Here is a 13368-nt window from a genome sequence, read left to right on the forward strand (position 1 = left end):
ATAATAATTATGATTAAAATTTGAGAATAACAATCGCACACCGACGATATGGTAGAAAAGATTCATTATCATCCTGCAAGCACGATTTACAAGGTAAAATTTAGAAAGCATATATCCGTCGAGTATCGATGCTTCCGAAACTTCCTCGAGTCTCATCGCAAGATTTCGTCAAGATTTCTTCAAGATTTCCTCAGAGATTCACAAAGCGAGTCTTCGAGATTCCTGCTTACATAGCTATTTCGTAAAATCTTATATGTGGAACAAAAACAACGATACATCTACTCATATAATATAATACCGCTATAACAATTATAAGACTTTTTCTTTCCGACTTTCTTCGAGAACAAGAAAATAAAATTAATAATAATCATACATGTCAGACGTAGTGTCAGTTTCACGTAATTCGAACTAATAATTTGAAAAGAAAAGAAAAGAAAAGAAAAGAAACTAATTGAAATGAATATTCGTAATAAACGGTGAATACAATTATTCAAATGAATACGAGAGCAAGTTAAACGACGACAAAACTTTCCACAAAAAGATTTATTCCATTTCTAAAGGATTCGATGTGTTGTCAGACAACGAGGACAGTATTCTAGGATAACGAGGACATTTCTTGAAAAGTCCCAAAGTGTATAATGTCGTTGTAGAGATACGGTGATGCACCGCGTGTATGCACCTATGCAAGTACGATAAATTGTCTGAGAACAGTGTCGTTCTCATACTCGGCGAACACAGATTCGTTACTATCGTGCATGAGATTCTAGGCAAATGCCCGTAATTAATTGCAATTATAAATAATTACCATTCGAAGAGAAAAAAAAAGTTGGAGTCTCCCCTACCCCTACCCCTGGTTCCTCCCCGCTCTTCCCAACTTGCATAATACACAATTCTTTTGCGTATCTCGCGACGCACGTAAACGAAGAAGCTTTTTTATATTTTTTCCTTGCACGACCTCGAACAATGTTCGATCGGCCTTGCTACTCGTTCGTGGTTTGCTCATTGTGTTCGCTTATTATTGAATATAATAAATTTGAATGGATTCTAAACGAAAGGAAGTTTCGTTTAAAATAATTGAATAATATTGTTGTAAGAAGTTTTCTTAGATGATTCTTTTCTTAGAGCATGTCACGAAATGTGGAACGAAAGAACGCGAAAACGTTACTTTAATAATCCCCATTCGAGTAGTTAAAATCGTACGACGATAATTTCCGGTAAACTAGGTAATACGTGTCTCACGGACGAAATTGCTTCTTGCGGTGGTCCTGCAACGATCTATGCAATTTTCTTACTACGAAGATACGCGAAGGTGACAGCTACCGAGATGATCTGCGTATTTACTCGTAATGAGTTCTCTTTAACTTAAGCTAGAACTAGTTTTCTTATTTTTTAAAATGAAGATCATTAATTTGTCAATTTTTTAATATTTTTCAATTCTTAGAAAGTTTGACGCGTATCTTACATTTCAAGGATTTCAATTGGAATTATAACAACGAGCGAATTATTTTGAAAGTTACGTGAATTGACTATTTTTATTATTTTTTTTAAAACGAGAAATTAAAATGAAATTACAATAGTAAATATAATTAATTAATATTATAATTAGCACGCGTAATTGTTAATTATTGATTTTGACGAAGGTAAGAAAAAAAAACGTCGTCGAGTTTACTCGAGCTCGGTTCGTAGAGTTTAAAATGATAGTCGCGTCGAACGAATCTAAATTCTAGTATAGTAACCGAGGAGATAGGTGCGAGACTAAAGTTTGTGGCTTGGTGCCACGCCTGCCTTAAGGAGCGGTGAAACGAGCTTGGCAAAAGCGTAAATTGCAGATGGCTGGTGTATACCAGTCAACGTTCTACGTCCCTTTATTCAACATGCAACGCGTTGCATTTCCGCCACCAAGTAGTTTGACAACCCTGAGCGTAACTGCATACTCGTGCAACGTTCTTACATAGAAACATTTTTTGTCGAATTAAATGAAACAATCGATTACTATCAAAATTCATCGTTCTGACATTTGAAGTGTAGATATTAAATTTTAATTACAATCAATGAATCCTAACTTTGAACGTATAATTGCACAGTTATGAACGTTTCTATGAGAATTGATTATAAATAGAAAAATTGAATTGATCGTTGGAAATTATTTGGAAAATCCTAGATTTAATAATTAAAATGATAGAAGTGAAATTTGATTAAAAAGTATTACGTTTGTTTTATAATCAATGATTCCTAATTCAATTCTGAACATAACAATGCATTCGTATATAGGATACTTGCATATAAAAAAAGTAACAATGATTATTCGAAAATTGATTATTTTTGGTTACGAAACAATTGGAATGATAAGAGAAGAATTTGGATTGTAGAAGGATTAAATTCGCGTTATAATGAAGTTAAACGAGCCAGTATGGGGCTCCATAGATCTTGCTTAGATAGCGTCGTTACGCGCTTGTCTCGTCTTATTAAGTATGAAAGGCAAAACGAACCGTACCACGCTTTATACGTCCTCCTCCTCATGGCAATTAAGAACGCTGACACGATTTCAAAGGAACCTACAACGAAGAAATGACGTAGGAAACGTACTATGAAGGAAATTAAACCAGATAAGGTGTAATCGTGGCATTTATTCCTAATACGTTTCGCTCGATCCTCTTTAGTATACACAAATCTACATACTTTAATGTTTAGCGTGTGTTACGTAGATTTATTTTTAAATAAATAAATAATAAGAGTTGATCTCTCTCCTCCCGAAATTGATTTTCTTTTAGATTTAGATTTTTGATATATGTGGGATGCGAGCACCTCCAAGCCAAACACTTAAGTAGGCGTTCGTGAGGAGATTGGACGGTGGGCCCTGGATAGCTCAATTGGTTAAAGAGCAGTTTAATTAAGCATTAAGAATCCGGAAAACGGAAGATCCAGGTTCGAGTCCCCCCGGTCCAGTCTGTCCAACGGCCCAATTTTTTCACGAATCCTACATATATAATAATTCAAATGGTTTGTCTTACGATCAATGATAATTAATCCTGAACGTAACTGTTCAAATTGTAGGATGTTGATGTTCTTATAGAAATTGAAATATTTCAGCCCCAATCAAATATAGTACAAATAGATAGTAGATACTAGATAGATCGAAAGATGGATAAGGACAATTAATATAATAACCTGTTTCGAATATTAATCAGGATGACGATGTAATAATCAAATAATGTCATCGTGAAGAATTATCTCACATCGTGAGATGCCTTGAGAATATGGATGTTAACGAGAGGATTCAAATAGAAAGAATAAATAAATAAATACAGAAAAAGGAAGAAGAAGAAGAATAAGAAGAAGAAGAAGAAGAAACACTAATCGACTCCTCGAGTTCTCGAGGTAATATCGCAATTACGATTCGCATCGTTCCTCTTGTCTTTCCGTCCATCTCTAACGGTAGCAACAACTAATGACTGTGTAGCATTCAAATCTTTCTCTCTCTCTTTATCTATTTCTCTTTTACTATTCCTAACTCTGGGAGACTCCTCCCAAGAAACATCATCTTACTGATACGTACCTAATCGTCTTAGGTAAAATACTCAAATAGTCTCCCTCGCGTGCAATTATTAATAATACATTACCACACCTAGAAAAAGGATCGTCATATTTTTCTCTATCTCTATTTTTTGTATATTTTCTCTTTGAATATCTCCTAAACTACTTACGAACGATAAATAAATTTCAAATTAGGAAACTTAGTTTATTACAAATTTCTTCTATAATAACAGTAATAGTCTATAGTTTATATATAATTAATAATAAGAATTAAAATTTGTACAAAATAGGTATGCAACTATAAATACGAAAAAAAAAAAAATATTAATGGTAAAAAAACAATAATCGAAACTTATACGAATCGAGTAAAACTGAGTTCACCAAAAAAGGAAAATATAATAATAATAATAATAAGTTGATGGAAAGGAACGCACGTTAAAATGTTCTTCGTTGAGAGGTTTTACGTAAAACAGGAAATCGACTAATTTAACTGCATTTCTAATTCTATTTCTCCGTGTCTCTCTCTCTCTCTTTCTTTTCAATTCTAATCGTAAGTACACGATACTTATCGTTAACGATATAAAATTGCCAATGTAATTATTTTTAAATATATATACGCAAAGTGTGAATCGTGTTAGACGATTAAAATAAGATTTGAGAATTGAGCAAACGATTGAGGATTATTTGTAGGTAAAAAAAGAACAACTCTGTGTAGCTTTCTTCGTTAACGGTTAAATTATAATAAATAAAACAGGAAGAAGAAGCGAGGACAATTAAACGTTAACGGTTTCAAATCGAGGCTCTTACTCGGTCTCTTATACGAGTTTAACTTGTAGCAAACATAAAGCTTGGAAACTGGATTTTATATTTAAAGCAGAATCGAGGAGATAACATCGTGGGACAATGTAGAACACGTTACATGGACAATGAACATAAAAGGCGTTCTTTATTTTTCGTTTTTTATTATTTTTGTTGTTGTTGTTGAATTCCCTTGAAATTTGAACGTCAAATAACAAAGGAGGAGAAAGGTAAGCGAATTAGGCGAATGGAAATTATTGAACGAAGTTTTCCTATTTTTCCTCCCTTTTTTATTTTGTCTTCTTTTATGGTGCAAATACGAAGGAAAAAGAAGAAGAAAGAGAAGAAAAATAAAAAAAAAATTGAAGAAGATAGGATTCGATCCGTAATTTCGTTCGAATGCACGGAATGCAATAACACGCGATAGTTTTTCTCGCAAGACACGATGTTCGATATCCTCGGAACGAAAAGAATTTATTGGAAATACATTTGTAACGCGTAGGACGTTTGTATTCCACTTGTTCGTTCGTTCATTCGTGTTGTGCTATGCTTTGCTTTGCTTTGCTTTGCTTTGTATTGCTGTGATCTTGCTGCTCAACTACGATTCCATTTACTTTTACCTCCGCACGTCCTTCGTATATTACGAATCCGTAATTCACGAAGGAAGTAGCCGAGAATAACGCGAATTACTTATCTTTTATTTTAAACGAGTATCGTATAGATGATCGGTTTTCAAGATAAATTCCAAATTTATATCCGTATTATATTTTCGATCGATTCGAATCTTCTATACCAAATTAAGAATTAACGCGAATTCTATTAGAAAATGATTACCGATAAGAATCTCGACTTATTCGTAAATTATCAATTAAGTGGCCAAACGAGAAATTTATCTTTTATTTTAGAAATTATCTCGAACGATATGTGTCGATAGATAATTCGAGATTACATCGGTTTTCAAATGTTGATCGATGATTTACCAATGAATTTGTAATTAATGAAAACATTTGATTTTTCATTGAAATTAAATAACAAATTGAAATTCTACGAGAGATAAAATTAACAAAAATAATTCGAAAAATATATAAATCCAAACGAAAATATTAAAATAAAAAATGTATTTCCAATAGTCGATCAAAACTTAATATCATCGATCTTATATTTAAATTACGAATAAATTGTTATTGCAAAATTTGATATAAACGATAAGAGAATCCGTACACACGTAAAAATCAGTAATTTAGATAAGAAGTATCAAAACATTGCAGAACAAATAAAATATAATGTATCGTTTGAAAAATAATTCAGAACGTTGACCTTAGATACGAATAAAGAAACGATTTGAATTCAAATAGAAAATTAAAGAGGATTAGAGAGAGAAAAAGAGAATGAAATAAAGAAATAAATAAAGATAGATAGAGAAGCCGGGTATAACAGCTGCAGCTTTTTTAATGGTAAAGCTGACTCACCTGTTCTTGCGTGGCAGTGTCGTAATAGCCATGTTCAAGGACCCCTCGTAACGAGCGGTGTCCTTCTTCGATCGTCTAGGAAGATCCACGCAGGTACCCTGCGTGAAACTGTAAGTTCTTCGTTTTTTAAGGCACAACATCCTTCCAGAGTTATCTTTTCCTCGTATTTAAATTACGATCCTATTACAACGATCCACCACTACCACCACCACCGGCATGGTCCAAACGTCGATCCTTTTTTTTATTTTTTTCAATTGATTTCGATTTTCTAATACATCGAGGAGAAGGACGACGACGACGATTCGAGGGGATCGCACGATTTTGATTTTTTCTTTCAGATGAAAACTCGATCTGAAGCACTGATATGATAATATATCGTAGATATACAAATCAAACTTTTCAATTAAAATAATTAAATATACAGTCATCAAAGTGTACGAAGTCAAAAGTCAAATTTCGCAATCCCCAAATTTGTATTTGGGGCTGAGGGAGACAGGGGAGACAAGGGAGAGGAGTAGTTGGTTAGATCAGGGGGACGAGAAAATAAAAAATAAAAGAAATAAAAAAAAAATTTAGGGAGAGAGGGATGTTTGGTGACGCGTGCCGAGTCCGCGCGAACCTCGGAGAGAAAACCCACGACGGACACCTCTCGTCAGGCTCGTAGCAAAGTTATAACTGTACTGAAACACTGCTTCTTGCTGGTAAACCCGGCGGATCTTACGACGAGAACGCGAATGCGCTCGGTGATAATGACCCCCACAAAAATGACGATGCCATCATCATCGTCATCATCATCATCATCATCATCATCGTCGTCGTCGTTTACTTCAAACAGTCTGTCTCATTCCTCGAACCATTTTTTCCGTTCTCCCCCCAACCCCACCTCTCCATCACCACCACACCCCCCCCTCGTCGTCGTCGTCGTCGTCATCATTTCTAACAACTTACTTCTAACTCACTTTTTTTTTCCCCCTCTATCTCCTCTCTACCTTGATCTGACTCTCTTCAACTTTCTCTACGATGTTTTTTCTTTTTATTTTTGTTCTATTCCATTCCAGATCAATTTTCATACTCTTGAGAATAAGAAGAAAAATAAGAAGAGGAATAAAAATAAAACAAAAGGAAAGGGAAATATATGAAATTGGATAGAAGTAAATATGTGTTTACATATGTATGTGTGTGTTTTATTGTTGTTGGAGTAAAAAAAAGAAAAAAATGATCCTATTGATCTATCAATTGATTAAGAAAAAGAAATACCTACATATAAATCGATATTCGAGGAAGGTTTATATAGTTGTTGGTAAAGCGGAAATGCGATCGAGTGTAGATATATATGTGTGTGTATGTGTGTATTAGTACGTGCGTGCACACAAATACATAAACGAGAAGAGATACGAGACGGTCCTGTTAAGGCACGCGCGTTCGATCGCCGCCAGGCGCAACCTGTTGCATCTGGTTGATATTCGTGTGTGTGCGTGTGTGTGTGTGGAAGAGTGAAAAAGGAGAGAAAAAAGATAGAGAGAGGAGAGAAAGAGGGAAAGACGTAGATCGAAGATCTCGCGCAGGAAGACGTACGGTAATGTCGTGAACTTCAGAAGTCCGTCCGGTGCAGAGAAGCACAAGTGCAGTTATGTTGCACTGACCGCTAGGAACTGGCGAACCACCATCGCAGGACCATCGTTAAAGCCTCTCTGTTGCCATGCAATACGATCGTCTGACCAAAACACACCGAGAATGAGCTTTCCTTCCCCACTTTCATTCACTCCAATCGAAATGATTTTCTGCTATTCGATTTATTATCGAGAATTTTCATGCCGATTTATATTCGCTTCTACGAAAGGTTTGCACGATGATGATGATGATGATTTATTTAAAAAAAAAAAAGTCGCCACGATATTTTCAAATAATTTAATATCTTGCACGCGAAATATGCATTGCAATTTATTGGAAAAATTGTAAATTGTTATCTTGAATTTTATTGTCCAATATATTTATGTGTTCTGATATTTGTTTGAAATCGATACGAATTTTGTAGGACAACCCCTCGATGAATATATATTCGAAATTGATTATATATTGAAAAATTGAAAAATGTTATCTCGAATATGGTGTTTCTTTTTATTTTTTTTGTATTATTTAATCAATATTTTGTGCAAGTAACCCAATATTAACACTAGACGTAATCATTGATATACATTATACTTTGAAAATAATATCTATAGATAAATTAGTTCCGACACGATGAGCAGGAAAAATATACCGGACAATTTTTCACTTACGCTTCACTGATTACCGTCAAACGACACTCTAAAACCCTGCATTAAATTTGATTTAAACGTTAAATTTACATGTTTTATTTCGCGTAGAATGTAAGGGTAATAACTGTTCTTAGAATAAATGTATGTCGAGGTTTCGTTCTACATATTAGCGAATAGGAACGCGAATCTCCTGATGGGGAATTAAATATGAGATTTAAAAAGTTATTCGTAAAAAATGGGCTAATTGATATAATAATTATGAAAATAAATGATATCAAATAATATTACGTCAATAAAATACGAACGACTGTTAAACAGCTAACAAATACGAATGTTCTCCAATCGTAAACGCGAAGACTCGATGTTAACATTCAATTATCCAAGGAAAAAAAAAACAAAATTAAATCATCCATGATTAATTTCAAAACCGTTAGGAACAACATCGTTGTTATCGCGAGCAATCACATTGTTCCTCGGCATAATTATTTCCCACATTGTTCGTAGGATCGTGTTATAACTCGTAATTAGATTGACGTAAGATCATTTCTATGAAAGATAAATCAAATTCGAAGGATACTCCATTGATGCACTATTCAATTATTGTTATATTTCAATTAATTTAACTCTTCGAAGCACACGATTTTCATTTCCCATCCTTTTAATGTCTAAATATAGATGCGAAAACAAATATTTTACGTCAACGAAGAAAAATCCAAAAATTAATTCAATTAATTCAAATTAATTGAAACGTAATACTCTGCGTATATTTTTAATTGATTTATTTAAATATAAATTCCTCTAAGGACAATGAATGAAATCTTGTAGAAATCAAATTTCTATGCAACTTGGGTTAATATATTTAAAAAAAAAAATTCTTCAAAGAGTTAATGAACAAAACTGAACTGATATACGCGAACGCGTGCTGGTTTCACGAAGAATGCAAAGAGGATAAAGAAAGAGAAAAAGAAAGAGAGAGAGAGAGGGAAGGGATCAGGTCTCGAATAGGTACGGTGAAAGTATGTAGACAAAATTTGCATGCACTATGAGGAAGCTATTTAACAATATATAAAAAGTTAAATAAATCAAATCAAACAAATAGAGAAACGTACGAAAATGATCGTTAAATGCATTAACCGAAACGTAACGTAACGATTTGAAAAATGATTACGCGAGTACATAAATTAAATTCTTGATGGGGGTGAAGGGGGGTCCAAGGGGGGGGGGCAGTAGTCCGTTCGTTAGTTCACTCATCGATTTCATAACCGAGAAATACGTTTTAAATAGAAAGAGGGTTTGGAACTTCCGTGAGATAGATGTAATAGTATAAAAATTTGTTGAATCTAGCGTGTCTTATCGTGCATTACAATCTATTACGGAATTGCGTTAGGATTTTCATTGGAACGAAAGGAAATAACGAGGTAATACGTAAGAGTGGAATATTTATCAAAGAGAAATGATGAGAGAGAGAGAAAGATAGAGAAATAGAGAGAGAGAAACTTTTGCGTGAGCGTGAACGTGAGCGTGAACGAACAAAACCAAAGTCATACTATTCTCAGTTGAATGGTGGGTTCTCTCGTTCGTTGGAAATCGAGCGAAAAGAAAGGTACGACTTCAAGGACGTTAACGAGATCGTTCTAATCGTATTTCAATCGGTTAAGTTATAATATATACAAGGTTTTTGTATTATTATATATAAAAGTGTTAATAAGTTTACCGCACAAAATTACGATCAATTAAAATGAGTAAAATTGTCTTTTTAATCCACGTTCCCCCACGTATATATACGAATATCATTTTAAAACTGGTTCATCATCAATACCATCGATCTTGATCCTTTTTTTAACGGCTCCTCGTCGTCGTCCTTTGCTGCTCCTTCCAACTAAACCACATTTTTTTTTCTTTCCCATTAGTAACTCATTACGAACGATTCTACGTATCTTTGAAACTTCGTTTTCTTATGTTTCTTTACTTTTTTATTTATTCTTCACGATTCACTTTTACAAGGTTGAGCTCAAGGTCGAGATAGAGGACGATCATCGTAATTCGCAATAAACGTTCGCAATTATCGTCGTCTTATCAATCGAATCAATTTTTTTGTTTCTATAATTACTTTTAATTAGAAATATTTTTGGAAAAATAAATATTAATAATTTCGAACGAATGATGATTAATCTTGTTTTTTTCTTTTTCCAATATAATAACGATCTTTTATATAGGGGAGCATGTGCTCTCGGGTGCTCCTGCTGCTCGCGTTCGACTAACTCGATCTTTCGACTCTAACTATCCGATTCTAGACGGAAATAATAATAAAATAAAAGCCACTCTCTGTGTGTAGCGAGAGAACGTGTTCGTTCGCATGGTGAACGTGTGACAAAAGGATTTTCTTTTCACCTTCTTCTACAATTTTTCCGTACTATCTTTTAACAGATTTTCTTTTCTTCTCGCCACAATTTTACGATACTTTTATTATTGTTTTTTTTTCTTTTTTTAAGAAAAAAAAATAGGGAGAGAGAAAGATAGAAAGCTTCTTCTTCTTAATTATTCGCAGTAACGGTAACGAAATATTAAATCCAAATAAAAAAAAAAAAAAACTATAAAACGAGAACGAAATTTTGAAAAGCTTTCGAGATGAATTTCCCCCCCCCTCCTCGCTGAAAATAAGATGAAAGGATTAAACTGTATATCTTGATTTATGAAGTAATGCGTATTTATATATATATATATATGTGTGTGTGTGTGTGTGTGTATGTTTGTATATACATGAGGTATATATATATATATATATATATATATCATTATAAATCTATCATCGCAAATACAGCAGTTATAAAACATTATCGTGTTCGTCGCGCTTTGACGACACAGAAATAGAAAGAACGAGATAGTATATGTAAATGTAAGAAAGAAAGAGAAAGAGAGAGAGAGAAAGAGAGAGAGAAAGAGAGAGAGACTTATTACAAATATGTTAAAAACCTTACAATTAGTGTAAGATCGCGTATCAAAAAGGGATTACAACGAGGGCACGAACTTATTTCTAATTTCGGACTGCGAAATAATACGAAAATACGAAATTCCTGCAGTCATTTACAACATTTTTGATATCACGGTGACGAAGACCGATCAAGTCTTATTTTAAGTTCCTTTTCTTTTTTCAAAAGGCTTCGAGAGAAAGAGAAAGAGAGAAATGTGAAAGAAAGAAACAAAGAGAGAGAGAGAGAGAGAGAGGATAAAAAAAAAATTCCAATTAAAAAAATATAATACTTTAATTTATTATAATTATATATACGAGAGTAAAAAAATTATTCGACACGCGATTAACGTATAATAATTGTATTTAAAAAAAAAATGTATGTAAAAAAAAAAAAACAATTATTTTCTTTCTCTTATATTTTTCTATCGTTCTCTTTCTCTATTTTTTTTTTTATTTTTATTATTTTTTTCTCTTCGTATTGCTAACCATAAGAGCGTGCAATAATCTCGATAAATAGTATAATAATAATAATATATATATATATGTATATATATATATATATAATTCGTATTAATAATTAACAATAAGTTTTTAATCGGGTTTTCGATCGATGATATTCCTAACGCTATAGGGCTCGTTCGTAAGTACAGTGTGGCCCTTGAAAAGATAATAATTAAAAAAAATTAAAAAAAAAAAAAAACGAACAAAATTAGATAATATAAAGAAAGCGTAACACCGAAGTGCGTTAACTTTCTCTACGGATCGCTTATCAATTATTATCTAACATTTCTAACAAGTAATCCTTCGAAATGACTTATTACGTCAATCGACGAACGATGGGGTTTATTACGTGGGATGTTTTTTTGGCTTCGTTGAAATGATACGAGTTAATTATTAAACTCGTTCATTTGTTATAATAGTAAAATCGTGGATTTTTTTCTTCTTTTTTTTTTCTTTTAATGATATATATTATATATATTTTTTTGTATGTATATATAATATATATATAATATATATATATAATATATATAAATATGTATAAATTATAAAATATCGACTTTTCTTACCGATACTTAAATTATGAAAGTATATAAACTTTCCTTTCGGGATAACGATGCGTGGATTTATTTCAATTCATTTCATTTCCTTTCCTTTCTTTTCATTTCTTTTTTTTCTTTCCTTAATATTTGTTTTCCTGTTCGTAGGTACGCGTGCAAATGTAGCTTAACTAGTTGTTCGCAAAAAATTGTTGCAGTTATAAAAAATGAAATATACGCAGAGTGTCATGTAATTAATGTTACAAACGAACGGGTAGTGTTTCTATATAGAAATGTAAGTCGACAATTGTAAATGAAATAATTTGTTCGTGCGAGGCTTTGTTTATGAAAAGTAAAATAAATTGAAAAATTTGTCAAGTACGCGTGACACTTACAGTTTCGGTTAGATGAATTTTATTATATCTTACTCTTGAATATTTTGGGAGAGTATTTTTGTGCTTTCGACTTATCGTTAATTTTTTATTTAGTCACCCTTTCCTATTCGCTTGTATCACCAATTATGACACCCGGTACACGTAGATGTTGTATATAAAAAGAAGAATATATATATATATATGTTTAACTTATTTTAGTTTTTTCACGCAGAAATCCCGAGTTTTAATGCAGCTTATCACAACGGCTTTTCTTTAGTTAAATTATCGTCGAAAACACGCATATCAACGATTAACGCGTATCAAAAATTCCACGTTTATCTAAATGAACTACTACGATTATCATATATTAGATAATAATATTATAATTATTGTTTATTATCATTATTAATCGAGAGTGTATATATATATTTATATACACACTGATTAAAAGTCGAAGAATAATAATCATTAATCAACGTCTCTTGATTATGTGAGAAACATGGGTTGCATTTCGATAGAAAAAAAAAATTAGGAACGTGGTGTTTCTTCTCGTTATCCTTATTAACGTTCACCGTTCTCTTCTTACATATTTTATTATTGTTCATTCGTTCGTTCATTCGTTATTTTAGTTTTTATTTTGTAATTTCGCGCTATTCTTTCGACGTTATTGACGGCGTTTTAAAAAGGAAGGAAAGTTAGATGGTTGTTAGTTAGATTCTCGAGTAGAAAATCATTTTATTGTTCTCTCTCTTTTTTTTTTTTTCTTCAACGAGCACGAATCGAGTTACGAAATATTTCTCTCGATATTTAATTCCTTCTTTTTTTATTTTTTTTTTTTCTCTCTTCGTTCACCGCCAATGACATCGAGAACAATAATAATAAATAGTAATAATAATCATAATTAAAATCGCAAAGAGAAAATGCTAT

General features: G+C 32.5%; 1 protein-coding gene across 1 annotated transcript in view; it reads right to left on the reverse strand.

The window, feature by feature from the left end:
• LOC122518882 (cordon-bleu protein-like 1) overlaps positions 1-10175 on the reverse strand; it is a 46559-nt gene extending 36384 nt beyond the window's left edge. The window contains exons 1-2 of the mRNA XM_043638010.1: positions 9879-10175; positions 5802-6160 (exon numbers count right to left, since the gene is read on the reverse strand). Coding sequence (XP_043493945.1) covers positions 5802-5941 — 140 coding nt within the window. The 5' untranslated portion in view covers positions 5942-6160; positions 9879-10175. The remainder of the gene's footprint in view (positions 1-5801; positions 6161-9878) is intronic.
• Between the last annotated feature and the right edge of the window lie 3193 nt (positions 10176-13368).

Source organism: Polistes fuscatus, unplaced genomic scaffold (genome assembly GCF_010416935.1).
Source record: "Polistes fuscatus isolate 324 unplaced genomic scaffold, CU_Pfus_HIC Scaffold27, whole genome shotgun sequence".
NCBI classification, from domain to species: Eukaryota; Metazoa; Arthropoda; class Insecta; order Hymenoptera; family Vespidae; genus Polistes; species Polistes fuscatus.